The 27,074-nt window shown below is 39.8% G+C and overlaps 1 protein-coding gene across 3 annotated transcripts in view; it reads left to right on the top strand.

Moving 5' to 3' along the window:
* The first annotated feature begins 284 nt into the window (after positions 1-284).
* Positions 285-27,074, top strand: part of ccdc152 (coiled-coil domain containing 152) — a 37,269-nt gene continuing 10,479 nt past the window's right edge. Inside the window, exons 1-6 of one of the 3 annotated variants that reach the window (XM_031894336.1) lie at positions 285-404; positions 9,252-9,326; positions 12,242-12,347; positions 14,776-14,844; positions 16,854-16,918; positions 24,985-25,087. In XM_031894336.1, coding sequence (XP_031750196.1) covers positions 9,264-9,326; positions 12,242-12,347; positions 14,776-14,844; positions 16,854-16,918; positions 24,985-25,087 — 406 coding nt within the window. In that variant the 5' untranslated portion in view covers positions 285-404; positions 9,252-9,263. The remainder of the gene's footprint in view (positions 405-9,251; positions 9,327-12,241; positions 12,348-14,775; positions 14,845-16,853; positions 16,919-24,984; positions 25,088-27,074) is intronic. The other 2 variants (XM_031894342.1, XM_031894338.1) reach the window with 2 other exon arrangements.

The raw sequence follows: 27,074 nt of genomic DNA, 5'->3' as shown, positions 1-27,074 counted from the left end.
AAATGCAGAGCAAAAACATCAGTCTTAAATGGAAAGTTACTGTACAATTAACTCCTAGTATTTGCTTGTTATGCCGGTGAGAAACCAGTTAGTACTGCCCCATACAGTGTAGGCTGCCAGTGAATCTAAAGCACAACAAAAGCCTAATACACTGGGGGTGCCGAGATGTTGCCCCTCCTTTTTCCTCAGTGAAGGATACATTTCTCACTTTCCCCAGCGCTAGTGCTACTTTTTGGGGGAAAAATGCATCTAAGCTCTATCTTTTGTTCTTTTCCCAGAAATTCCCTGCCCAGTGGCGTAACTGCCATACAACAAAGCATGCATGTGGGGGAGAGGGGGGCCCAGGCCGTGGGATCGTACTCATCCTCATCAGTGCTATAAAGTTCACCCCCTGATGCAAACAAGTGAGTAGCAGGCAGCAGACAAGGGCTACAGGGGGAAGCAGGGTGTGCCCCCTGAGTGTGCATGGCTGAGTGTGCATGGCTGAGTGTGCATGGCTGAGTGTGCATGACTGAGTGTGCATGGCTGAGTGTGCATGGCTGAGTGTGCATGGCCGAGTTGGCATGGCTGAGTGTGCATGGCTGAGTGTGCATGGCTGAGTGTGCATGGCTGAGTGTGCATGGCTGAGTGTGCATGACTGAGTGTGCATGGCTGAGTGTGCATGGCTGAGTGTGCATGGCCGAGTTGGCATGGGCTGAGTGTGCATGGCTGAGTGTGCATGGCTGAGTGTGCATGGCTGAGTGTGCATGGCTGAGTGTGCATGGCTGAGTGTGCATGGCTGAGTGTGCATGGCTGAGTGTGCATGAGTGTGCTGAGTGTGCTTTCACTACTGCACAGTCAGAATATTTGTTGCACTGCTCATGCTGAAGCTCAAGGAATCCCTGTGAAACAAGGGTACATAGAAGGAACCCCAGGCCCACCCATACATTATTTCCAAAGTGGAGCACTGGCCTCAGGTAAAAAGGTTAGAAACGTAGGTGCCTAAACATCCTATTACATCCCCAGTGTATTAGGCTTTCCTAATGGGCATCGTGGCAGTTGGTCGCCTTAAAAGGCAGTGGCAACCTGTATTCACCCAAATAAAGTTAGATAACCATACTGCATATTGGTTGCTGGAATCTCTGAATGTAGCAAACACATCGCATTTCAAGTTAAAGGGGGTATAAACCCCCCCAAAAACATTTTCAGTGTTTAGAAAGTTACTTGTAAATATAATTAATTGCAACTGAGAGTATCTGCCTGTCGCTTTCTGTACAATGCAGCATCAGCAGGGTCAGACGGGGGGTGCAGGGCCCACCGGGGCTTCTGCTTGGGGGGCCCCTGCACCCTTCAATGGCTCCCGCCGCAGCCTTGCAACCCCCCCCGGCAGGGCCCCCCCAACCATCTGACCACTCTCCCGAGTGCGCCTAAATTAAACTTACAGTCAACTGTGCCCTGTGGGGATCGGGTCTGGGCTGCTGGGGCCCACTGGGTTTTTTCCCGGTGTCCCGGCGGCCCAGTCCAACCCTGAGCAGCAGCCTGTCCCCTCCAGCCGATGTATGTCTGATAACCAAGTGTCTTCTGCTACATTGTTTTTAAATTCAGAACCACCATTGCAAAGAATAGCAAGGAATAGACATACTGCTTTCAGTAGCCATTATATATACAAATACTGTAACCTTTAAACCACTGTATGAATATATTTTGGAGTGTTGCTCAGAATTTTCTTTTGTCTCATTATGAAAAAATTTGGTTTAGGGTTTACATCCCCTTTAATTCCAAATTTTTAACAAATGTATAACTCAAACAAACTAGTTATTTATAAATCATCACAACTGGAACAGAATCTTTTTCCTACCTCATAAAACCAGCAAAATCTACTTAAAATATTTCAATTCCCATGTATTTTGCCTTTTTGCCATTTCCTCCTATTCTCAAATAACTTAAATATATTTTCAATTAAAATTTCAGTAAAATATTCCATATCCGACCTGCCAAAATCCGTTATTTCTTACAAGCGGCTGGAGAACTTCTTTTTTGGCAAAATGAGAGGAAGAAATCATCAAAAGGTTCCTTATTGGTAGTTGTGCCAAAAGCATTGAAACGCAACATAAGTAAATGGAATGCAGTAACAACGTTAAGTCTAATTGACATTAGAGAATTTACTGATTGCTTTAGATTAACCATTCCTTCTTCAATTTATATGACTGTAAAAATGTCACTGCCTTACTTAGTAACATAGTAACATAGTAAGTTGGGTTGAAAAAAGACATACGTCCATCAAGTTCAACCATAATGCCTATATATAACCTGCCTAACTGCTAGTTGATCCAGAGGAAGGCAAAAAACCCCATCTGAAGCCTCTCTAATTTGCCGCAGAGGGGAAAAAATTCCTTCCTGACTCCAAGATGGCAATCGGACCAGTCCCTGGATCAACTTGTACTAAGAGTTATCTCCCATAACCCTGTATTCCCTCACTTGTACTGAGAGCTATCTCCCATACCCCTGTATTCCCTCACTTGTACTGAGAGCTATCTCCCCTACCCCTGTATTCCCTCACTTGTACTGAGAGCTATCTCCCCTACCCCTGTATTCCCTCACTTGTACTTAGAGCTATCTCCCCTACCCCTGTATTCCCTCACTTGTACTGAGAGCTATCTCCCCTACCCCTGTATTCCCTCACTTGTACTGAGAGCTATCTCCCCTACCCCTGTATTCCCTCACTTGTACTGAGAGCTATCTCCCCTACCCCTGTATTCCCTCACTTGTACTGAGAGCTATCTCCCCTACCCCTGTATTCCCTCACTTGTACTTAGAGCTATCTCCCCTACCCCTGTATTCCCTCACTTGTACTGAGAGCTATCTCCCATAACCCTGTATTCCCTCACTTGTACTGAGAGCTATCTCCCCTACCCCTGTATTCCCTCACTTGTACTGAGAGCTATCTCCCCTACCCCTGTATTCCCTCACTTGTACTTAGAGCTATCTCCCCTACCCCTGTATTCCCTCACTTGTACTGAGAGCTATCTCCCCTACCCCTGTATTCCCTCACTTGTACTGAGAGCTATCTCCCCTACCCCTGTATTCCCTCACTTGTACTGAGAGCTATCTCCCATACCCCTGTATTCCCTCACTTGTACTGAGAGCTATCTCCCATACCCCTGTATTCCCTCACTTGTACTGAGAGCTATCTCCCCTACCCCTGTATTCCCTCACTTGTACTGAGAGCTATCTCCCCTACCCCTGTATTCCCTCACTTGTACTGAGAGCTATCTCCCATAACCCTGTATTCCCTCACTTGTACTGAGAGCTATCTCCCATACCCCTGTATTCCCTCACTTGTACTGAGAGCTATCCCCCCTACCCCTGTATTCCCTCACTTGTACTGAGAGCTATCTCCCATAACCCTGTATTCCCTCACTTGTACTGAGAGCTATCCCCCCTACCCCTGTATTCCCTCACTTGTACTGAGAGCTATCTCCCATAACCCTGTATTCCCTCACTTGTACTGAGAGCTATCTCCCCTAACCCTGTATTCCCTCACTTGTACTGAGAGCTATCCCCCTACCCCTGTATTCCCTCACTTGTACTGAGAGCTATCTCCCATAACCCTGTATTCCCTCACTTGTACTGAGAGCTATCCCCCCTACCCCTGTATTCCCTCACTTGTACTGAGAGCTATCCCCCCTACCCCTGTATTCCCTCACTTGTACTGAGAGCTATCTCCCATAACCCTGTATTCCCTCACTTGTACTGAGAGCTATCTCCCCTACCCCTGTATTCCCTCACTTGTACTGAGAGCCATCTCCCCTACCCCTGTATTCCCTCACTTGTACTGAGAGCTATCCCCCCTACCCCTGTATTCCCTCACTTGTACTGAGAGCTATCCCCCCTACCCCTGTATTCCCTCACTTGTACTGAGAGCTATCCCCCCTACCCCTGTATTCCCTCACTTGTACTGAGAGCTATCCCCCCTACCCCTGTATTCCCTCACTTGTACTGAGAGCTATCTCCCTTACCCCTGTATTCCCTCACTTGTACTGAGAGCTATCTCCCATACCCCTGTATTCCCTCACTTGTACTGAGAGCTATCTCCCCTACCCCTGTATTCCCTCACTTGTACTGAGAGCTATCTCCCCTACCCCTGTATTCCCTCACTTGTACTAAGAGCTATCTCCCATAACCCTGTATTCCCTCACTTGTACTGAGAGCTATCCCCCCTACCCCTGTATTCCCTCACTTGCTAAGAATCCATCCAGCCCCTTCTTAAAGTTATATAATGTATCAGCCAGCACGACTGATTCGGGGAGGGAATTCCACAACTTCACAGCTCTCACAGTAAAAAATCCTTTCCGAATATTTAAATGGAACCTCCCTTCTTCTAATCGGAGTGGGTGCCCTCGTGTCCGTTGGAAGGACCTACTGGTAAATAAAACATTAGAGAGGTTATTATATGATCCCTTTATATATTTATACATAGTTATCATGTCACCTCTTAAGCGCCTCTTCTCCAGTGTAAACAGACCCAACTTGGCCAGTCTTTCTTCATAACTGAGACTTTCCATACCCTTTACCAGCTTAGTTGCCCTTCTCTGGACCTTCTCCTCTTGCCATGATGATTGCTCTGAAGAAGCTAAGAAATTTCATTTTCACTGTACTGCATTATTGGGCAAGAATTAGCTATAACAAATGGTGCTTAAAGAGGTAGTTCACTTTTATATGAGCTTAGTATTTTATAAAATGTTGTTAGCAGCTCTCTAATTGGTCTTCATTTTTAGTTTTTTGTGTAGGGACCCTAAGATTTAGGCCCATTTGCCTGGGTTCCCTTTTAGACAGGCATGTCGTGGGTGGCCTTTGTTGGGATGTGGACACCTAAGGGTGGCCCTAATAGTGTTATTACTATAACTATTCATTCCAGGTTAAAAGAGTGTTTCCCATGGAGCTCATAAGTGACCACTAGGTGGAGGTGTTCTGCAATATAAAAGAGGATGACTCACATGTCCATGAGGTCTTCTTCCTGGGACTTCACCTCACTAAGAGGTAGCTACAGGAGCCAGCTTAGATAATTCAGTTAGATATGTTATAGTCACTCTAGAAGTGAAAGGGAAAATAGTGGTATTTAGTTGGGCAGCTCAAGGCCCCTCCGAGGAGATCAGTAAGGTTATTACCTTCCGGCATTACTGGCCGTAGTCCAGGGAAACTCAGTTGCTAGCTCAGGTCACAGCATATTCCCAAAGAGAGGAGATTATCTAGACAGAGAGAAGCTCCTGGTTTGGATATTGGGGAGAGATACCTGAATCCGCATATAATACCACTGAATGTTGCTTGGAATAAATAAAGAAGTTGTTTGGTTAATCAGCAATACCAAGTCTTCTGGTCATTCCTCCCCAGGCGGATCACCAGCAACCTGGTAAGCACTCACCCAGGGGGCAGCAAGGTCCTGGGAGTTGCAGGGAGCTTGTCAAGTTTGAGGGCTACACAAATCAACACAGCTCAAATAGCACACACTCAAGGATACTTATAGCCAACACTCACGGGTTTGCTACATTTGTATAGTGCTTTATTAATTCACTTTCTTCTTTTGTGTTGCACTTGCGACTGTCTGTCTACTGGCCATGTAAACCTTCATGATGAAGGGAGGAAATGCCACCCTGAAACATTGATTTTTGTGGTTTCACTGCCATTGGGTAAGCTTCTGACTTTGAAAATATAGAGTGAGTGCGGTCTTTATCTCCAGATATTTGTACAATTTGGGATGTCGCCATACCTCTAGGAGACCAGGCCCCAAAATATATTTTGCAACTGGTAATCAACGACTACAAGTAAACCTTGGAAGCCAGTGATATACTGTATCTGCTTCTCTACTACAAGAGCAGCTGCTCATTGGCATTCCATGCAGTGAAATGTGTAGGCTGCAGCACATGAAGTGAAGTGGTTGATAGCAATTGCACTGATCTGATCAGTTGGTTAGACCATGATTTAGAGAGGGAATCTGTACATGTTGCATTAGTCTCAGAGGAAAGAGAAGTCTAAGGATTTTTGATAGGATCACAGCTAGACAGTTCCTATAATTGTGTTACTTTGTAAAGGCTAGTCTTCTGTTATAAAAAGCTGCAATTCATTTTCTAGCCTGGCCCACTGACTTTACAGAAAGGGTTTTATATGCATGAAGTTTCAGACTTCAATACTCATTCTATATAAATGTTAAATACACAGAATGAATTTGGGCCTTTTGGGTTTTTTTTAACCTGATATATTTCAACCCACTAATACTGCAGTGTCAAAATCCATCACCTTCTATTACTCCAAATGTTGATATAGATATGGGACCTGTTATATAGAATGCTCAAGACCTGGGTTTTTTTGGAGAAGGGGTCTTTCTGTAATTTGTATCTCTATGCTTTAAGTCTACTAAAAAAATATTTAAACATGAATTAAACGTACTAGGATTGTTTTGCCTCAAATAAGGATTATTTTTATCTTAGTTGGGATGAAATACAAGGTACTGTTTTATTATTACAGAGAAAAGGGAATCATTTAACCATTAAATAAACCCAATAGGGCTGTTCTGCCCCCAATAAGGGGTAATTATATCTTAGTTGGGATCAAGTACAGGTACTGTTTTATTATTACAGAGAAAAGGGAATCATTTAACCATTAAATAAACCCAATAGGGCTGTTCTGCCCCCAATAAGGGGTAATTATATCTTAGTTGGGATCAAGTACAGGTACTGTTTTATTATTATAGAGAAAAGGGAATCATTTAACCATGAAATAAACCCGATAGGGCTGTTCTGCCCCCAATAAGGGGTAATTATATCTTAGTTGGGATCAAGTACAGATACTGTTTTATTATTACAGAGAAAATGGAATCATTTAACCATGAAATAAACCCAATAGGGCTGTTCTGCCCCCAATAAGGGGTAATTATATCTTACTTGGGATCAAGTACAGGTACTGTTTTATTATTACAGAGAAAATGGAATCATTTAACCATGAAATAAACCCAATAGGGCTGTTCTGCCCCCAATAAGGGGTAATTATATCTTAGTTGGGATCAAGTACAGGTACTGTTTTATTATTACAGAGAAAAGGGAATCATTTAACCATTAAATAAACCCAATAGGGCTGTTCTGCCCCCAATAAGGGGTAATTATATCTTACTTGGGATCAAGTACAGGTACTGTTTTATTATTACAGAGAAAAGGGAATCATTTAACCATTAAATAAACCCAATAGGGCTGTTCTGCCCCCAATAAGGGGTAATTATATCTTAGTTGGGATCAAGTACAGGTACTGTTTTATTATTACAGAGAAAAGGGAAACCATTTTTAAAAATGTGAATTATTTGATAAAAATAGAGTCTATGGGAGATGACCTTTCTGTAATTCGGAGCTTTCTGGATAATAGGTTTCCGGATAAGGGGTCCGATACCTTTAAGCCCCTCACACCTGGTCTCCTGCAGAAACCATCTGTTGCTGGGGTAGAACAGGAGAAGAGCCAGGGCATTACAGGCATGGCTACAAATCCCCCAGATCACTTCAGATCTGGTTTAGTATCTCTGGGGCTCTAACATCAAGCTGTTTTTGTATGTTCTCCTTGTGTATATAGGAGTTTCCTCTGGATGCTAGGGTTTCCTCACTTCAAAAACATACAGTCAGGTTAATTGGCTCCCGATAAAATTGATCATATTATGCAATAAGGCCCTTATAAGATAAACAATCTCTGTGCAGCATAAATGTGTCAGCACTATATAAATAAATGATCATTATAATAGCTCTTAAAACTGTTTAACAACCGTTAACAACCACGACTCCTTTATATAATAGCCTTTAGAATGTAAATAAACTTTATTAATGGTTTGTTTCAGTGAAACAATACCTGAAGACATAAAGCATTTAGATTAAAGTCAAACTCTTACTTGTAAACTGTATCCATGATGTCTATTTTCAAATGGGTCAAAGATTATCTAAAGTTTTGTTTTTGTCTTTTTGTGTCGAGTGCTCCATCTTGTGGTGTTTGTTATTCTTACTTTTAATTTGGTCCCTAAGAAAGCGTTCATGATTCATTACACTGCTGCTCGTATATGATACGAAACTGAAGTTCTGCGCTGGTACCAAAAATTCATAAAAGTTCTAGGGGTATATTTATCATGCTGTGTATAAAGTGGAGTGAAACATTACCGGTGATGTTACCCAGGGCAACCAATCAGCAATTAGATTTCAACAGTTAGAAAAAATATGTCTATGAAGATTCTCATTCATCCAGGTCATGATATACAGTATCTAGTAGAATTAAGTCTAAAACAACTGGACTTTTCTGAGTTTTTCTTGTAAACGTTTCACCACTCATCCGAGTGGCTTCTTCAGTTCAAATGACTGGTAGGGAATTCCCGGTATTTAAACTCTTGATGGTAGTACAGTCACAGACATCCAATCACAATGGTTCCATTGAACTTGTTCAGTTAGGTGTTGGCTGAAACTGACAGGTGTAAGAAAGTATGATACAATCACAATGGTACCAAGATTCTCATTGATGAACAGTTAGAAACAGTTAGAAAACCAAAGCAAAGCATCTGATTGGCTGCTATGAGCAACATCACTGGTAATGTTTTACTCCACTTTTTACACAGCCTGATAAATATACCCCCTAGTAACCAATGGCATAACTATAAGGTTGGGTGGCTCATGAATATTCACATGGAGATGTCATTTCTAAAGTGCACAATTGATCACCCACAGGTGCAATCCATATCCAGCTTCCTATAGTTAATGTTATGAGTAGATGCAAGTTCTTAGTATATAGTACTTCTTTGTAATCTTACAAACTATACCAAGGTATTCAGTTATGCATTCAACATGGCTAAACCTCCACATTCTGCAGGCTGCCATCACTTCTTAGTATCATCTCTTTTATAGGCAGATAGTTGTCTCAATGCGCCTGCAGTCTCACAGTTCACCAGCCATCCCTCTCAGTTTCCCAGCAGTTCTGGAGCAGTTTCTTGCTCTCTGTTTGCCATTAGACTTGAACAGACAGAATTCTCATGTATCACCAATTTAGACAGAGGGTGATAGGTTAATCTGCACCTCTTTTAATTGCAGAAGCAGCACTGCAACCCAATCATCAAGCTGAACAAAGTGCTTTCACTGCTACACAAGTCACAGCCATTATTATCCAACGGAAAGCAGTTTTTCATAGGGTTTCTAGATGTACTGTCACGCAGGGTCTATGTATATATTTTTAACTTAATCTGTTTTTCTACTTTACATTAGTCAGGAAAAGAAATGAAGAAAAATTCCTGTGTGAATCTCGATCATCTTCTAGAGAATTATTCTCAGATAGAAAAGGTAAATACTGCCTAAATGAGCTACCTATGTTCAGTACAGTATTGAAGAATACATAATCACCTCCAACAATTAAGGTGGCCACACACGTGGCGATTTTCGATCATTCGTGCAACCATCGGTCGCACAAAAGATCGTTCCAATCCGCCACTAACGTTCAGGGCTGAAACAGCAGATAAGGAGGTAGGAAATTCAGCCCTGAAGGCAGATTTTGCTTCTATGGCACCCGATCAAAATCTTTTAACCCGCCCAATCAGCAAGTCGACCGATATCAGCAGCCTCCTGCGATATCAGGCGACTCGCCAACCTGCCATACACGCACCGAATATCGTACGAAACGAGGTTTTGTACAATATTATCGGTGCGTGTATGGCCAGCTTTAGGGGTGCAGTTAAATGGAGCCTAGCCATAGTGTAAACAACACTAAGTACTGTTCAGTATAAACAGTTGGGGGGCAAATACTATACTTGTATGAGGTCTTATTGGAGAATGTGTTAATTGTACGTGCTCCAGAATTTCTAAATTCCTTATCCCTAATGCTCCTTGGAGCACTTTTGTACATTTTTACATTTTCAGCCAACGTTACAGTTCATTATCTGTGCCAAATAAGACAATAGATATATGGGAACCCCATGAGTGACAGTTGTAGGTCAATTTTACTATCATATTTTCATTAGTAAACATTGCCATCAAACATAATGAACATACTGGATCATTGTGGGCTTAATTGCCTGATGGGCATTAAGCTCAGGGGGGCTCAGACTGATTGCCATTTAGTGTAATGCCTATTTGGTCTCTCAGATAGCCCTTCAAAGCCAATCTTGATGGTTATTTTGGGTGAGATTTGCTTAAAGTGTGGTTTACACAGATCACCCATTAGAAGGTTATGGGTTTGCTGTGAATTGAGGTGGGGTGCATTCCCCATTTTCCTACAGGGTACTGTTTTATTATTACAGAGAAAAAGAAAATCATTTTTAAGAATTAGAATTATTTGCTTATAATGGTCTCTTTTTCCCACACTATCAATGTGGCTTAGATATCATCAGTCATTTCTTACTATTGCAGAAAGAAAATGCAAATCAATCAAAAATGAGGAATTGTTTTTCTAAATTAGTATTGCTGTATTTCTGAGCTTTCTGGATAACTGCTTTTCGTATAATAGGTACCCTACCTTTGATTGAAGCATTTGACTCATCGAGCAGAATATAGACAGAGCTAGGTTTGCCACACATCATGTCAATTTTGAACCAGACATCCCAGTTTTTCAAATGGCTGTCCCTTCATAACATTCTGTCTGGTCAAATCTAGCCAATTGCAGCTAAGTGAGGCAATAACCCCCCCCACCACCAGCATCATAACCCCACCAACATCATTGTGCTTGCTCGTGACTAGTGATGAGCGAATCTGTTCCGTTTCGCTTTGCCGAAAAATTTGCAAATCTTTCAAAAGATCCGTGAAACGGAGAAAAATTCGCGAAAATGGCGAAAATGTTGTGTGACTATTCTTTTGTCAGCCGCGGCTATTATTTTTTTTCAAATAACTTAAATCCTGTGAGTGCTGACACATTTTTAGTTTTATTGTACAGGTATGGGATCCCTTATCCGGAAACCCGTTATCCAGAAAGTTCCGAATTATGAAAAGGCCATCTCCCATAGACTCCATTATAAACATATAACTCTCATTTTTTTTTAAATGATTTCTTTTTTCTCTGTAATAATAAAACAGTACATTGTACTTGATCCCAACTAAGATATAATTACCCCTTATTGGGGGCAGAACAGCCCTATTGGGTTTATTTCATGGTTAAATGATTCCCTTTTCTCTGTAATAATAAAACAGTACCTGTACTTGATCCCAACTAAGATATAATTACCCCTTATTGGGGGCAGAACAGCCCTATTGGGTTTATTTAATGGTTAAATGATTCCCTTTTCTCTGTAATAATAAAACAGTACCTGTACTTGATCCCAACTAAGATATAATTAATCCTTTTTGGAGGCAAAACAAGCCTATTGGGTTTATTCAATATTTAAATGATTTTTAGCAGATTTAAGTCATGAGATCCAAATTACGGAAAGATCTGTTATCTAGAAAACCCAAGTCCCGAGCATTCTGGATAACAGGTCCCATACCTGTACTATATTTGCTCTTGCACCCAGGTATAATCACTGTTAGTGGTGTGCAACAACTTGCTGTCTATATATATAGATATATATATCTGTCCCAAAATCTGCTGCTTTTACTTGACTCAAACCTAAGATTTGATCCATATATCAAAGCAGATGTATATATTGTAAATCATTATGAAATCAATAGAAAATCCACTATGCTACAATCAGCTTATTGTATCACATTAACCAGCTTAATGTGATATGACTACTAAATTAGGAACAATAAATAAGCCAACATATCCAGAATAATCCTATCTTACCATGACATACAGTAATATTTGAATATATAACTTAATGTATTTAGGCCATAGTCAACAATATAGAAATAAGGTTGGTTGTATGAAAATCAACTAACACTCATTTTACTGTATGTAAAGCAGACCAAGGTAAAAAAGAGTAGTACTTGTAAAAGAAAATTTTGAAAAAGCTGACAAACAGGGGTAGGGGATGTGAAGGGCATTACTACAACTTTGCAAAAAGTGCTGCCATTTTTCTTCTAGCTCATTGTGGTTTCAGTGTGGACTCAACACTAAAAAGATTGCATTTGTACTGAATGTTGGTTACTAGAAATTCAAGGGAACACAGACATAGTGCAGCATAACATTACAAGGATTCTTGCAGTTGAATGTTGTTGCGCTGCTGCCCAGGGCAATTAGTTAAAGTTGAATAGCCACTGGAATCTTGTCCCTTTCTAATATTTTCTCAACTTTGACCACTTTGTTTTTTGAAACGTTTGTGATACTATAGAAATTTGCTGAAATCAATGGAAAGAATATCCTTCTTGAAGTACAAATTGAGAAATCAAACAGAATGTGGAAACTCAGCTGTGCTAAAGAAGCAGCCTATAAAGAAGGTAAGATTTATCATCATCCAGCTGATGTTTTTCTTACATCAAAGAAACAATGATAGCAGTTGTCAACTGCCCTGTGAAAAGGCAGGATATGTGCTAACCCTAAAGAAAGGGAGCCTTTACAGTCAGGTTAATAAAAACATGCACCACCTGGTCCTGTTTAAAAACAAAATACTGACTGATGAGTTACCTGAAAATTTGACAATAAAACCAAAATTAATTTAGGTAACCTTGATCTATATAATACTATCAAGATGGACCTTCCTCTCCCCAAATCTCAAACCTCCACCTTGCCCCTGTGCACCACATTGCTTTTATTTGTTTCTTCAACCAGGGGATAAAGGAAGAGAGCCTGGCTCAGAGAGCGAGCAGGAAGCGGACTGGGTTGGTGGGGCCCACTAGGTTTTTTTCCTGGCAGCTCAAAAATCAGTGCAATCAGCATCAGAAACTGTATATACAGAATATAAATGTCACAATATAAGGCTGAGTAGTAATAAATACAGATAATTACTACAGTAATTCAGTTTGCTGCTCTACCACTAGGTGTCAACAGATGAAGCTTCCTGTGTTGTGACAAACTGGGAGTGCCACACCAATGCATTGCTAGATTAAAATTGTTTTTCTGTTCTGTCTGAATATATAATACACAAGAACCATAAATATTCTGTAAATGATATCCTTATAAATGCTGCTTAGTTATGTCATCAGTTATAATTGGGGCTCAGTGATGTAATTTCTGTCACAAGTCTAACTGAAATTTGTGTATTAATATAAATAACGTATGCCCTGTTGTAAAATATGAGGATATTAGAAGTCACCTCTGAGTTCCACGACCTGCATAAAAGCCTCAGCCTTCGGCCCTGTGCTTTTATATGGCCATGGAAGTCCTTGATGATTTATATTATTGTAATATTTTACATTATTTATTATGTAATACGAATGAGCCCGAATGATGCTTGTACAAACATACGAGGAAGAAATAACCAGCTTAAACTTATGTAGCTGGCCACACTAAAAATTATTTATGATCTTGTATAAAGATGATGATGGTCGGTAAATTGCTGTTTGGCTGCAAGTGTAAATCCCACTCGACTGTCCAGTCAAACAGCCGGCAAATCAATCAGACATTTTTGCAGTTAAAGATCCCTACTGGCCAGTGTGTGGAAAGCTTGATCCCTCATGATTTTGCTCAATAAAACCTATCCAGTTAGAAAAACAAACAAATGTGACATGCAGACACAGACACTATACTTATACAGCAGGCTTATTGTTTACCTCAGTGTTCATCATAGGTTGAATTTATGATTAAAGCAAAGCAACTATGGCTAGAGTTGCACTTCCACTAGTCGGAATGCTTGGAATGCACCCACAATCCCTTTTAAATTAAGATAATTGACATTGCTTTGCTTAAATCACATGATGTAGATTTATAAACAATGAGTGGGTTTCTACAAATTTGTCTTTTGTTAGTAAATGAGCCCCACTAGTAAGGCTGAAATATTTAGAACTAAATTACAGGTTACAATATGCACTGATGTGGTTGTGTTTATAAGATTGTATAGCAATATTCATGGATTAGCATTTGAGAGCCACTTAAACCCAAACCATTGGAATGCAAGGCACTGCCTATTTAACAAAATATGCACCCACTGACATGAATACAGTTCTGTTATTAAAAAACAAAATATTTGTGCTTCAGTACTGTGTGCTCCAAATTTAGAATGCAACATAAAAAAACAGATGGCAACTTCTATAGCAATAAAAAAGTCCAAGTTGAATTTAATCTTCTTGGATTGATTAGATGATTAGAGTCCTGCTACCACGTCATATGTAAAGGCGAGTAGGTGGGACATAGAGTAAGCTAACTTGTTTGTGGAGCCAGATTTATCAGCATTCGGATTTTTGAGGTTATAGAGGTTTTTGAAACCATGATTAAACTAATTTTCAATAAAACAAGGAATGTCTAGCTATTTATTCAAAGATCTGAATATAAAAAGCACAAACAAAATGCAGAACGAAGACAAAAAAAACACACAAAAACCCCAAATTTCATAATAATTTTCGTGGCTTACAAATTTAAAAAAATCTAAAACGACAAATAAAATGAAGGTCACCTAGGACAATTTTAGTTGGTGCATTTTTACATTTGGATTTTTCGTGGTTTTGATGAATCACAAAAAAAAATAGGGACATTGGTAAATGGCCCCCTTAGTGTTGCACTAGCCCTGTCCATAGTATCTGCCTTGTTTTGGTTTGAGAGGGGGGTTATTGGAAAGAAGTGGGGTTGGAAAATGCCATAAACTCAAAATAAATGACTTACTATAAAAATACAGACAGAAATCTATGGTTACATTAAGTTGATGGTTTTCTGAGTAGAATACTAATTGGAAATATATACAAAATCCATTATGTTTATGCATTTTTGTTGAAGATTGTGAGGCATTACAGAATGTCATTAAAGGGCTACAGGAAACAGTTGAAAAACAGTGCAACATCAGAGGTAAGCATTAACAAATGTAGTTGATTGATACTACTGTGCAAGAAAACTGCACAACATATAAATAACCAGAATTAACATGAATGCACAAAATATAGACCACATCTTTTAGATGAAAAGAAGCATTATACACTGTAATTGGTGCATGGGAATACCTATGCTGGCATGCTCTTATGGTATTACACTGTATAGGCTATAAGAAAATCATTGCAAGCGCTATTATGACTAGGAGGCTTATGGCATCTCCAATACTATTGAGTTAATTAATGGGCTGCTAGGTCCCACCCCCTTATAACCTTTTGTAAGAAAATTATTAAACAATAATCCCTTATACCAAGCAGAAAACAGGTGATGTCTATATATTATATGTTTATGTTAATTCTAGCTATTAAAATGTTGTGGCAGTTGTAAAGGGAAATTAAATAGTAATTGCCAGGTAATTGCCAGGTATAGGGAGTGCTCAAGGAGGCACTCGCTGACAGTTCCAGTATACATTTATGAAATATGTCTTAATCCCAATGTATAGGAGGTGCCCTAAACAGATACCCCAATATAGCCCAATAGTCATGCCACCGTTCCTTCCTCGCACATTTCATCATTTGCACTTAATTTTAGTGCAACTGTATATATTTGTTTTTTAATTTATTTGCAAACAGAAATCCACAGTATTCAATGCCCAATAATTAGCAGATAGCAGACACTGGAGAGTCAAATTAAAAATTATACTTTTTACGTTTATACGGGAATGCATCAGTAACTTATTCATACCAACTAAAATTAGGGCCAGAAAGTTTTAGTTGCTGTAAAAATCTGGACCATGTGTATTTCACTTTAGTGGACAGAAAGCCACACTTCTGAGTATAGCGCAGGGGGGCTGCTGGGGTCTTCTATTTGCCGCTCATGCACAGCACAGCACTTTTTAATTGTATCTGAAATGTAACAGGCTACCATTTGCCACTTTGTCATTTGATGGATTCCTTCCAGTTCAGATAGTGACAGTTGAAAATGATGGGCTGTAAGGTTAGTAATTAATAGCAGTCGCTAACAAGCCTGTCAATTTTTTTCCAAGCTGAGAAATGTTTTTATTGAATGGGGACTCGTGGATATAGTAGAATGAAGTTTATCAACCAAATAGCTTTAGATAGGGTTACACGATGATACTGTAATTTTCTTTTCCCATATCCTATATCCAAGGAATACAGCCTATATAAACTGTGATGCTGCACTGACATTTATTTAGCAGCCCCTGCCTTTGTGGATAGATGGCTTATTATAAATCTAGAGTGGCAGTGAAATAAAGCATAAAAAAGACCTGGAAATATAGCACTAATATTTCTAAATTCAGTCAAATGCAGACACTGGTTTGCCCCACAGTACATAGCTCATATTTGGAATGACTGATATACAGTCATCACATTTTAGCTATTATACTAATGATATAAGGCAGCTTTTTTCAAACTGTGGGGCAATTGGGATCAGATTTAGGGGCAACTTTGTCTAAAACTAAAATAGGGATTAAAAAACGATTCACAGCAGATCTATTTTTCCCCATTTATTGTCACTGACTGAGGAAAGTGTTTAATTGAATGATTTTATTACATTTATACATATGTCATGTCAGTAGAATGTGTTTACTATTCTGCTCTATAAGCAGGATTCCTTTAGACCTCCCCAACCTGTGTTCCCCAACTTGTCTGTTCTGAATGAGAAGGTATGTCCAAGCATGAGCATTTGCTATTTACCCCCTGTCCTTCCTCTATGCAGCAACCCACTGCACTCTATTGGAGCACAATGTATTTTATTGAGGCACCATTGCTCTAACATTGACTAAAGGGAGCCAAAAGGTTTCTATCTGTGACCTAAATGTTTTCCTACTAATCTATACCTACAGTGAATATGCATTTTGGATTGTATATATGGCTGCTGCTCTATACTTGTATATTGTAATGTTCTTTTAGCCAATTTTTTTAAACACTGATCATTTGAATAATAACTGTGCACATCTTGTTCAGATGAAAATTTCAGTCTGAAGAAAAGCATGAAAATTTTAGAAGAAAAACTACAGGCGGCTGATGAGGTGAGGTAGAATTTAAAGCATGTTTTATTCATTTGTCAGATCACGTACCCGCGTTTAAGGAATCTCACAGGCATGGAATGGGGCTTCAAAGAGGTTTAATACTGCCACATTGCAAAAGTCTAATAACAAATGAAACTGGATCTACATTATTACGTCAATAGTATCCACTAGGGGCTGCATACCTTCAACAACCGTGGAATGAATACAGCAGTGAATACAATACTGGTGTAAGAATCCATCAGCAGAAATACATCTTTTCCCATACAAAAACATTCCTTGCTTAATAAAATCTATATCTTCTAGCAGAAAAAATATATCAGCTTGGCTGTCATGTTATATGAGGGACAGTTAATAAACTACACAACACACTTCTGTTTACGTCTCAAAATTTGCTTTTGTTAAGTTTGGAGAATGTCATAAATGTCTTTCATTACCCATTTTGATTAAGTAGTCCTTACAGTAATACAATGACTGAGCTGGTTGACAGTTAAGTCCCAAAAAAATCCACACAAAGTACTCCCTTTGGCACACGTTTTGTTTTTGTTTTCCCATAAATCCATATTGTAGACAGGCTGTATAAAATGGATTCTCATCCCAAACAGATGCTCAGAAGACTCAATGTAACATTTGGGAAAAGTTCCAGTTCAATGCACAGGATTGATTATATAGTAACAAGGATAAACATTTTCCCCACTACAGTAAACCAAAGCAATAAATCATACGTTGGATTTAAGTGAAAGCTACTTATTGATGGGTTGTGAGTGGACACTGGACTGGAGAAAACTTTTTTCCCTATTACTCCATCACTTTTAGGGGGTGATTTATCAATGTTCTAGTTTGACTTATTTTCACGATTCAAGTTTATTTGGGCTACACACAATTTAAATTATGTTTCAAAAACTTGAATGCATGCTGGGAGAAAGGTATGTTATTCTGGGGGCTCTTTAGTAATTTTAGGGGATTTTAAAATAAAAGACTTACTTATCCTATAAAGGACAGTATACAGTGTGGAGATAGGGAGGCCCATTTATCAAAATTCGGCTTCTTCTACCACAACTAAACTCAAAATTTAAAACAAAAAGCACAAATGTTTCCGTATGTATTAAAACCACAACAAAAAATTCCGAAATGCATAAAAAAATGCAAATACCTTTAATTGTGAACCTTGCATCACTTAAATAGCATGAATAGCTCACCCAAAAATACCAAAAAATGTAACACATGTATGAGATCTATTATACAAACATATGGAAAGGACATCTCTCATAGACTCTATTAAGTAAATAACATTTTTCAACAATTATTTTCTTTTTCTCTGTAATAATAAAACAGTACCTGTACTTGATCCCAACTAAGATATAATTACCCCTTATTGGGGCAGAACAGTCCTATTGGGTTTAATTAATGGTTAAATGATTCCCTTTTCTCTGTAATAATAAAACAGTACCTGTACTTGATCCCAACTAAGATATAATTACCCCTTATTGGGGGCAGAACAGCCCTATTGGGTTTATTTCATGGTTAAATGATTCCCTTTTCTCTGTAATAATAAAACAGTACCTGTACTTGATCCCAACTAAGATATAATTACCCCTTATTGGGGGCAGAACAGCCCTATTGGGTTTATTTAATGGTTAAATGATTCCCTTTTCTCTGTAATAATAAAACAGTACCTGTACTTGATCCCAACTAAGATATAATTACCCCTTATTGGGGGCAGAACAGCCCTATTGGGTTTATTTAATGGTTAAATGATTCCCTTTTCTCTGTAATAATAAAACAGTACCTGTACTTGATCCCAACTAAGATATAATTACCCCTTATTGGGGGCAGAACAGCCCTATTGGGTTTATTTCATGGTTAAATGATTCCCTTTTCTCTGTAATAATAAAACAGTACCTGTACTTGATCCCAACTAAGATATAATTACCCCTTATTGGGGGCAGAACAATTCTATTGGGTTTATTTCATGTTTAAATGATTTTTTAGTAGACAAAGTTTTGAGATCCAAATTACAGAGCATTCTTGATAACAGGTCCCATACCTGTACCTCAAACTAAATGGACCACAAAAAATTTCCTAGGACAGCTCCCAATGACTTCTACATGACCTCGACAACTTTTAGATATATTAGATGTATTTTTTCATTTTTAAAATGAAAATGTAAAATGAAAAAAATTGTGTTTTTACAAATCATGGGGAAAAAACAATACAAACTTTGATAAACCTGCCCCTTAGTTTTTACTGTGTTAGGCAAGCAGGATTTTTGTGCTGAGAGGAGACAGAGACTCTGCCTTAACTCAATTTCAATCTCAAATACAGAAAATAGATCTCCTTTTTGTCTGAGCATTAATTGCATGCAGTTATCTTTCTCTAAAAAAGTTCCAATTCACAGGTTAGCAACCTGTCCCATTCACAACAGTCTGTTTAGAAATTGCAGACCTCAGCTCGGAGATGTGCTCCAGACATACAGCTCTACTTTATTGTCTGGCAGTACCAGGAGGAGCAGTCTCTCATCCCTCTCAGCCCAAGGGAAAGGGCACCCAGGTCAGACAGCTCTGCGGGAGCAATTTCCTGCCTACATTAACCTATCTACAGCTCTACAGTCCTACACACAAACCACAAGTCAGCATTTTTCCCATACATTTTCCAACACCTTGCCTGGCCGGGCTTGTGTTTTTTACTTCTAACATACATAAATGTGGCTATACACGCACTGATATTATCTAAACTCAACTTTGTTTAGTATGATAATCGGTATGTGTATGGTGGGAGACAAAGCGACTGATATCGGCAAAGCCTTGGATATCAGTTGTCTCAGTTATGGGTAGGAAGGAAAATTGTGATTGGACACCTTTGAAGACCCTCGAGCACTGGCAACTGCTTAATGCTGAATCATCAGATGGGGATGAATTCCTTTGTTTCTACCTGCATGTCTGACAATTCAGCTTTGAATGTTAGTGGAGTGGAAAGATCATACTTGTAACATGTATGGCCATAATGACTCATTTTTTATTGTACTTTCTAAATCTGCCTTTTTTGTATTCTTGTGTACAATATATACCTTAGAAATTAAAAATTTCATTACATATAGGAATATATCAAAATGTAATTTCTAAATATCTGCTATAGTAAAGGGCTCTATTTGGGTAATCACATACCGGAGGCCATTGGTTCTCCCACTCAGCTTGTTCCTGGGGGGCATCAGTGCAGAAGCAGACCCAGATCCATATGTAACATAAAAACATTAGAAGTCACCACTTAGTTCCATGGCCATATTAAGGTGATAAGCTGCAGATCAAGTGTGTTTATACAGGCCAGGAAACTAAGTAGCTTATAAGCTTATATTATTTCTTTAACTGCACAAGTTTTAATGAGGCATGTAACATAAACTACTTTACTTAGAGCTGATTTATAACTGATGGCATCACTATGTACTTTTTATAATGATATATTTCATATATCTAAGTGATGATTTGTCAGACAGACGTACGCACCTGACATTCATATCTTGGAAAGACTTTCTCGCAAAGCAAAATTTTGAAGTATAAAACATATATACAAAATTCCTAAAAAAATACTTTTTTTGTATTCGACCATAACAAAAGCTCCTCTTGGGAAGTTTAGTCTTTCACTGAGCACATGTAGAACTACACTGTGTCAACACAAACGCTTCCTGTGTCAAAGGCAACTGTCAAAAGTGACAGAGCTGACAGGACAAAGTAGCTCACAGAAGATTCATATAGTTGTTTAAAGGAGGATTAAGCTCAACCAAAGAAGCAACTGGAAATGTTGCACATATGTTTTGTGCTTCTGTACCAGCCCAAGGCAACCACAGCCCTTTAGCAGGGAAGATCTGTGCCCCCAAAGATACCCCAGTAGCCCCCCATCTTCTTTTCTGCTGATTCCCTGCACATATTCTGTGGTGCTTTCAGTTACTGAGTTAAGGGGCTGACTCACAATATACTGTATCTATAGAAAATTAAAGTCTATTATAAAGCTGATTATCAGTTAATCATTTTCTACATGATGATTTGCAATGGTCCCTAAGCTTAGCTTCTCAACTGCTGCCCAGATCCCACTGAGCATGTGTAGTGTCACTGACACACAATCCAAAATGGGGAGCTCCTGTAACAAGTTTGCAGGCCTGGATCATTGCTGAAACTGTAGGTTGGTGCAGTAAGTTCATTATATTAAATATGGCATTTCTAGCCACATCCTTTTTTAGGGTTTAGTTTTCCTTTAACATTTAGTAAAAAAGATATTAGGTGATTTTTAAGAGTAAAAAAACTGTATGTAAAAAGCCACACCACACTAAACCTAAAGTTGCTTTTATATAAAACATTCACCATACATACCAAAAATTCTTATACACATAATTAATTAATTTTCTGAAACCCTTTTAATACACTTACAAATTAATTAGCAAATATATAATAGATAAATAATATAGATAATAAATAATATAATAAATATATTATAGTTGTAAAATGCATTTCACATTATTAATACTACAATTAATTTAATTTTTACAAAATAAAATGAATACACACACAACATATTTTACAACATAAATCCCTTACAAACAGCTAACAAAAAAAGGAATTCTTGAAGTAATTCCCTGTTTTATATAATATTCATATAATTAATTTACAAATGTAAAAATGACTAATGTCACCAGTACTGAAACTTAGGGGCACATATACTAACCCCCGAATCCGAACCGAATTGGAAAAATTCCGATTGGAAAACGAACATTTTGCGACTTTTTCCTATTTTTTGCGATTTTTTCGGCGCCTTTACGACTTTTCGGAAATTGTTGCGACTTTTTCGTTACCAATACGATTTGCGCGAAAAAACGTGAAAACTTTCAGACTTAGCATGATTTTGGAAGCCTCCCATAGGACTCAATGGCACCCTGCAGCTCCAACCCGGCCCAAGGAAAGTCTCCCATAGGGCTCAATGGCACTCTGCAGCTCAAACCCGGCCCAAGGAAAGCCTCCCATAGGGCTCAATGGCACTCTGCAGCTCCAACCCGGCCCAAGGAAAGCCTCCCATAGGGCTCAATGGCACTCTGCAGCTCCAACCCGGCCCAAGGAAAGTCTCCCATAGGGCTCAATGGCACTCTGCAGCTCCAACCCGGCCCAAGGAAAGTCTCCCATAGGGCTCAATGGCACTCTGCAGCTCCAACCCGGCCCAAGGAAAGTCTCCCATAGGGCTCAATGGCACTCTGCAGCTCCAACCCGGCCCAAGGAAAGTCTCCCATAGGGCTCAATGGCACTCTGCAGCTCCAACCTGGCCCAAGGAAAGCCTCCCATAGGGCTCAATGGCACTCTGCAGCTCCAACCCGGCCCAAGGAAAGTCTCCCATAGGGCTCAATGGCACTCTGCAGCTCAAACCCGGCCCAAGGAAAGTCTCCCATAGGGCTCAGTGGCACTCTGCAGCTCCAACCCGGCCCAAGGAAAGTCTCCCATAGGGTTCAATGGCACTCTGCAGCTCCAACCCGGCCCAAGGAAAGTCTCCCATAGGACTCAATGGCACTCTGCAGCTCCAACCCGGCCCAAGAAAAGTCTCCCATAGGGCTCAATGGCACTCTGCAGCTCCAACCCGGCCCAAGGAAAGTCTCCCATAGGGCTCAATGGCACTCTGCAGCTCCAACCTGGCCCAAGGAAAGTCTCCCATAGGGCTCAATGGCACTCTGCAGCTCCAACCCGGCCCAAGGAAAGTCTCCCATAGGGCTCAATGGCACTCTGCAGCTCCAACCCGGCCCAAGGAAAGTCTCCCATAGGACTCAATGGCACCCTGCAGCTCCAACCTGGCCCAAGAAAAGTCACCATACTGAAGCTTGAATGAATCCGAATCTTTCGTACTCGGCGCGAAGACTACGAAAAAGTCGCAACTTTTCGCGCAAGTTTTAACGCCAGATTTTGCGCAACATTCGGAATGGCAACGAAAAAGTCGCGACAATTTTCCAAAAAAACGCAAAATACCGATCATTACGAAAAAAACGCAATCGGACGCCGTCGGAACGATCGTGAGTAAGTAAATGTGCCCCTTAGTACTGAATTATTACATAAAACTCCTACCCCTGAATTGACAATTATGGTGTAAAAGTAAATAAAACATTGCAGCAATACAATAATGCTATACAGTATGGGTAGGAATATAGTGAACAGCACCAATATTTGGCAATTTGTAAAATGTACCAGTTAAAAAAAGGGAGGAGAAGGGCAGAGAAGCAGTAGCGGTGGGGGGGGGGGGGCTGAAGTCAGAGATGGCAGCAGGCTAGGATGCCACCAGGGTGCACCCGGTAGCCACTTGTCGACAGAGGCCCCTGATAGTGTGGAGCGAAACCAGACAAAGGATCAGTGGTGGTTGAGTCCTGCAATAAGAGAGAGTGTTGGTTGGCATGGCATATCCAAAGGTATTCAGCTCCATCTCAAAGGTGCAAAGAATTGCAACATTACAAGTATTTAACCTCCTGCCTGGGGCATTACATGTCATATTGGAGATCATTTTGAATCAGGTACAGACTGATAATAACAAATGTCAATCTTTTAACAAAGCAAAAGGAAAAGCTATAACAAAGTATTATCAACAAACACCCAAAAATCACTTTACAGGACTCATTTACCAATTAGATACTGGAGTCCTAAGGAAGAGCAAATTGCCTTTAGGGCCCATTCATAGAGCACTTGCAGTCAAGGGATTGGTGGTTCTGCTCTCTGCAACGTGCACCATAGAAAAATGGTGCTTTCTAAGTCTGAATAATGAACTAACTAAAAGTTATTCCAGGCAACCTCCAAGTGTCATTCACCTACCACTTCCTCTGGATGCAGCAACGCCAATTGCAGGCAGCACTGCATTCGCATACCTCCCAACCGTCCCGCTTTCAGCGGGACAGCGATATTTATGGCACTGCCCGCTGTCCCGGATTTATTGTTAGATGTCCTGCTTCTCAGCATTGTCATTTAATTGATTGCTGTGCCTGCTCTGCTCTGGGGAAAAAGCCCGCCCCCTTAACTCTTAAATCTCCCCTGCTACCTCAAGCCCACAGGTTTACCTTGATGTTTAATTGTCCTGGGAGGAGAATTTGTGACAAGCAAGGGCCAACTATTGGCATTGGCGGCATCCCTCTCCCTGCTCCTGCTCACTGGGTCAGGGGCTGAGTGTGCGCTCTGTCTTTTATCAGGCAGAAGAGGCTGCCGTCTTTATTTGTGTGCTGGACAGTTTCACCTTTCCACCCCTAACATATCTCTCACTCCTGGGAATCTCTGGCAGAGCACAGCATGCACAATAGAAAACAGAGGTATCGCTGATCCGTTCATAAAATATAGCAGACATTTAAAAGGGGCCCTTATAAGTTTGGGAACCTTACGCTGGCCTTGTTAATATGGCTAGAAATTCTAGTGGTATATTAATATTGTTTTGCTTTCAACTGATTAAGAATGGAAGGAAATAACACAGATTTATGTACCACTGGAATTGGCCCTATTTATTAAAAATGCACAGAACTTTTGTCATGTCTGAAGTTAATAATTTTACTGTCATGTCTGGGGTTAATATGCCCTTTATCAATTTAATGTAGTCATACTGGCATGTTTGAAGTTAATATGTCCTTTATTCTTTTTATTTAGCGATTATACTGGCACATCTGGGGCATGTAAAGTGGGTGTGACATGTGGGCGTGGTCACAAAGCAGGCGTGGCCAAAAAAAATTTGCAGCACTACCTGCGTCACATATTTTTGTCCCTCTTTCTCTTAATGAAATGTTGGGAGGTATGCATTCAGACTGAGGAGCAGCTCTTTGTGCTACTTTCTTGTATAAGAAGAGAGGCAACACAGAAAGGTACATTCAATGGAGGCTGCTGCTAAAATCACTTCTCTTTGTTGAAAAATGCATAAAATGGGTGTACTGGCCCAGCTATATATATATATGTATGTATATATATATATATATATATATATATATATATATATATATAATATATAAATAGTACAAATGTATGCATACAGTATATACTTTTAACATATGCATCAGGGTATTTAACTTTTTTTTATTACAGGATCATAAGAATAAAGTTGATGTTTTAAAAACTGAATTTGAAAGCAAGGAGGAAGGATGCAAAGCACAGATCCAGAAGATCCACTCTGAAGTGTCTGCAAAATGTAAGATTTATAACACTTGGCATGAATGCGGAGCATGTAGCTTTACCCTGCAGTAACATATATATAGCAAACAAACAGTTGGATACTGGCAGTGCCGAAGGAAATGAGAATTTCAATGGAGCATATATCACTGCTACTGATATAGGTGCATGGTCGCAATTTATCATGACATCGTCTAACAGCTCTAAAAATAATTTATGCTACCTCCAAGAAAAGAAACAGGAAATTGTTTTGTGGGCAAATAAAATATTAGTGATTTATTTTTTTAAGTTTCACAGATATCAGTAGTTTAAGTATACTTCACCCAATGAAATATTTCTTAGCAATTGCCATGGAAAGAAAACTATTAGTCCAGGAGGCAAACTTTGCAGCACTGAATGATGGAGAACTGCACCACTGATTAACCTGCATGCAGAGTGCCAAACCTTGTATATCCCCGTGTATATCTAGCTGAACAGCTTTTTTTTTATTTAGTATTCTAGCCCTGCATACTTCAAGGATATACTGTCAAGCAGAAAGTATTACGTTTCATCTGTCAACTGATTTGACAGATATCACTGAAAACGGAATGCTTGTAAAATACAGTAAAGCGATTGACACATTCCAGGGTTTTAGATGAGCGTCAGTATCATTTTAAACTACCTTCTGGCATACTAACATGTTCCAGGTTTTTACAGTAACCTGTCACCATCATGTTTGAAAGCTTCCTGGCATTAATCGCAATAAAAGTAACACCTTGCTATCCCCCAGACTGATTACCTTTTTAGACCGCCAACAGCTCTTCAGCTATGGTTCTATTAGATCTGTGCCCTGTCCCCAAGCAGCTGTGCCTGAAGAAGTGCTGTGAATCTTACCTAGAGAGGGATAGGGGAGACAAGCTGTTATTTAATGCAGAAAGCTTTTTAAAATACTGCTGACAGGTTCTGCTGAAAACCTGGAACTTGTCAGCATTACTTTAAATATTTTCCTTTTTGCTTTGGTTTTCTGTAAGTGAAAGCTTTAAATTGAAGTTCACTGTGAAACTGACAAGGCCTTCATTTTATATTTATTGCGGTTTTTTAATTATTTAACTTTTTGTTCAGCAGCTCTTCAGTTCAGCAGGTATCAGCACTAGGCCAGCAAAATATACACCCGCACACACACATAAAATAAACTCCAGTCCTGGATATTACTGTACGACAGAATACTTTTCATGTCCAACATCTTAAAGGCATTATGTGTTGATGTCAGGGCCGGATTTCTCTCCGGTGCGCCCCGAGGCCGCCCCTGTGGGAGTCCCGCATGCGCGAACGCGCACCCCGTTGCGCATGCGCGAACGCGCCCCCACTGCGCATGCGCAAAGCGCCAGCTCCCCATTGCGCATGCGCGAACGCTCTTTTTAACTCCCATACGGAGCAGTGGGGAGAGGTCCCGACTGCTCCGTATGGGAGCAAAATTAAAAAATGTTCTTGCGGCGGGGCGGCATGCCGCCCCTAAACTTCTGCCGCCCTAGGCCCGGGCCTTTGTGGCCTCTCCACAAATCCGGGCCTGGTTGGTGTGTTTAAGAAGATTATGTTGTAGTAGCCAATAATGTATTGGAAACACATTTTTTGAAGTAGAAATTTGGGTAGTTCTCAAACTCCTGTGGACTCAAAGTAATTGATAGGAAGGTCAGCCTGAAAGTTAATTGGGTTATAATATGGGGTCAATGCATATGTGCTTTCTTATTCCCTTAAGACCTTTCTAAAGGACATTTTGGCGAAATATGTGTTGTCCTAAATATTCATATGTAACCTTTTTATGAGGTGAGGGGAACCCGAGTCAAATGTTGGAACCATTTACTTTGTAAACAACAATCTTTTTGTCTTGGGGACTCTAGATGGATAGTGAATTATTTCATTAATGAAGAGGGAATACATGCTAATTAATCATCTTCTAGTTGAAAGAAGTGGGATTCTGCAGGGTTTTGTATTAGGCCTTTTTAAGAATAGTTCATATGAAAACCAAG

The sequence above is a fragment of the Xenopus tropicalis genome, chromosome 1 (genome assembly GCF_000004195.4).
Source record: "Xenopus tropicalis strain Nigerian chromosome 1, UCB_Xtro_10.0, whole genome shotgun sequence".
Taxonomy (NCBI): domain Eukaryota; kingdom Metazoa; phylum Chordata; class Amphibia; order Anura; family Pipidae; genus Xenopus; species Xenopus tropicalis.
Note: the sequence above shows the minus strand (reverse complement) of the source record. Positions and strands in the feature narration are given on the sequence as shown.